This window comes from Fomitiporia mediterranea, assembly GCF_000271605.1.
Source record: "Fomitiporia mediterranea MF3/22 unplaced genomic scaffold FOMMEscaffold_691, whole genome shotgun sequence".
Classification (NCBI taxonomy): domain Eukaryota; kingdom Fungi; phylum Basidiomycota; class Agaricomycetes; order Hymenochaetales; family Hymenochaetaceae; genus Fomitiporia; species Fomitiporia mediterranea.
This window is the reverse complement of record NW_006761076.1, coordinates 1-2,912: the sequence shown is the minus strand read 5'-3', so window position 1 is coordinate 2,912 and position 2,912 is coordinate 1. Positions and strand designations below refer to the sequence as shown.

Genomic DNA, 2,912 nt, shown 5'->3' with positions numbered 1-2,912 from the left:
ATATAATATTGTAGTAATACTGGTAGTAACATTACTTGCTTCAAAAAACAATTGTAGTATAATACAATTCTTGTATAAGTATTATAATTATATACATTTGTTACATTTCAATTACAAGCAAAGTATAATTGTAATTTTGAATTGTAATTAATATATAAGTATATTATTATGTTATATTTGCTATTATTAATTACATTTGTTGCGACTTTTTTGTGATGACTCTCCTTTTTATCTTTTACATTGTTTTCCCTTTTAAGTATAAGTCACCTTTGTTTCATTTCTAGTATATATAGTTTTAATCTTTTACCTTTGTTACACTAGTTCTTATTCCTGACTGTAACAAAGGTGAGTTCTTACATATATATAGATAAGTTCTTATTTCTAACTGTAACAAAGATACCTTTGTCCTGTTAGTGTTTTATGTGTGTTAGTAAACTTAGAACTTAACAGAACTCATTTGTAATAGTGTTTAGCACTTTCCTAATACTGTTCCAGCTTTTTCTATCTTTTTGTTTCTATAGATTCTGACTGTATTTCCTTGTATTACAAACTATTTCTTAAGTTTTATAGTAATATACACATTTACTATACTTATTATTGTCTTAGTTGTCTTTCTTAATACTCTAAATATATACTTATTTTCTTATTATAGTGTATATGTCTTCAAATAAATTGACAAGTAATATCGAATTTTGGTTTCCTAATTAAGTAATGTTTTCGCACAGTTACTATAATACATATTATAGTTGTATTGTTTTTACATCTGAACTCTAAGTCCTACAGCTCTTTTTAGATTAGCTCTAACTAGCTACTTACAAATTGACTTGAATTTTACTAAGTTAAAATAAAGTCATTTCTCTAAGAAAATATATATTCCCCTCTCTCAAGTCTAACTAACACTCAACTCAACACCTAAACCTAACAACCTAAACTGAACCTAAACCTAATTAGAAAGGACTCTACCCTCCTAAACCCTCCTCCTAACTTCTTAGTCTGTAAACTAGTATACAAGTATTATATAAGTAGCTAGTCAGGGTTGTCCTAAAAAGAGCTGTAAGACTTAGGGTTCAAATGTAAAAAGTTAAAATTATACATATTACTTATATTGTATAAGTCTAAAGCCTCTCTCAACATTATATAATAAGATATTTTCAACCATACTATAATCTGTAAAAGATTCTAAAAACTGTAGAGTTAGTAATACATTTAAAGTATTTACACTAGTATAACTCTATCTAACTAAGGTCTTTTATAGTATAAATACTAAAGAGTAAATACTCTATTAGTATAGAGTGTATAACCTGTTTTATACTAAAATATAAAAGAAAAATAAAACAAGTGAATTAATATGTTAATTACAACTTGTAGTATTAGTAAGATACTGTACATACTCTATAAGAAAGTAAAATTTTAATTTCTCATACTATGTTAAATAACAGATTTAAGTATGTAAGGTATAAGACTTAGAATACAATTTACAGATAGGGTAAAAATTACAATTACATTTCTGACTAACATAACTTAAAACAACAGAATTGAATATGGTTGAAAATATACAAAGTAGTTGTAAGTAAACTGACTATAGATACAGATATAGAAAATAGTACCTAGATAAATATTTAGTAACAAATTAAGAACAAATAAAGTAGTAATACTTACTATCCTTAAACAAAGCTAGGTAGAGGAATGTTTTTCCAAGTTACTTATCTAGTTTTACACTAGCTATTTAGTAACAACTCTTACTATATACTAAAAACATAGAGTGTATACAGTTGAAAGCCCTTAATCATAAGGAGTGTAAGAAGAACTAAATACAAGATAGTAAACAATTTCTGATCAGATTAATGTGTATAATTAACAACTATAGTATATACCTGATTTGTATGTCATTAGAAGAATCCAGTCTCTAATGAGGATGTTACTGTCTGAAACAATATAGTCATAAAGGCTTGTTAACAGTAGTATGACTAGAACACAGTACAAGTATGAGTAATAAATTAGAGAGGATACTATAATACTTCTTACCTTCTATAGACTTTGTAAAGTAATACATTATTACAGTACTAGGGATTACATTTGTTACACTCTATACTAAAAGTAAGACTAAGACAAAACATCCATTATTCTATATTGTATAAGTTCAGACTAACAGGATGACTGAATTAAAGGTTGGATCCTGTTAGTAACAATAACTAGTTAAGAGTAATGGACCCCTACATTCTATAATCATTATGCCTGAATTAATAGTCTCTAATACCTTCTTGTCAAGTCTCATTTAAACAACACTGTAGAGAACATAACAACTCACAACAGACAATCTTATATACAGTCAAACAAGCTTTGGGTAACAAATCAAGACTAGATTGACTTACAGAGAAAGGTTTACTCTGTAAGAACAGTAGGCCTAAAGTTTACAAACACTTACTTACAATTATTATTGTCAAGTCCACAAAGGGAAGATAGTAGACCAGGAAGAACAGGACTTTCAGGAGTGACCATCTCTTTGGCCACACTAATGTATGTTCATCTTTGAAAGTCAGAATATAATTGTAGACCTAAATACTATTATTCAATACACTCCAAGTTAGTAATTTGAATAGTAAATGTACTAATATGGTGAAACTTACAACTTCACACCTAAAACGTTAGTATAAAGGAGTATAGATCATTTGCAGTGTTGCTCACAATCAATAGACTGCCTAAAGATAAGTTACAGTAAAGAAAGCCAAACCACCAGAATGCACAGTAAGAACACAGAGGCCTTCTAAAGCCTTTCTTAATTCAAGCATTTCTATGACAGACTAGTATTGTAGAGTGTTGTAGTTCATTGCTAGGAAGGATGGCAGAGAGTAGCTTAGTAAAAAGGGGGAAACAACTGCCCTGAGGCTTCCCGGCTGTCTTGCCATCTTACT

The 2,912-nt window shown here is 28.6% G+C and overlaps 1 protein-coding gene across 1 annotated transcript; it reads right to left on the bottom strand.

Moving 5' to 3' along the window:
- Nucleotides 1-1,418: 1,418 nt before the first annotated feature.
- Nucleotides 1,419-2,637, bottom strand: FOMMEDRAFT_32510 (uncharacterized protein; the record flags this gene model as incomplete). Its single annotated transcript, XM_007272261.1, has 10 exons — nt 1,419-1,423; nt 1,581-1,607; nt 1,660-1,674; nt 1,744-1,749; nt 1,875-1,925; nt 2,026-2,063; nt 2,151-2,176; nt 2,373-2,404; nt 2,426-2,555; nt 2,628-2,637. Coding segments are annotated over 10 exons (340 nt in total), but the record flags the coding sequence as incomplete, so codon positions are not given.
- Between the last annotated feature and the right edge of the window lie 275 nt (nt 2,638-2,912).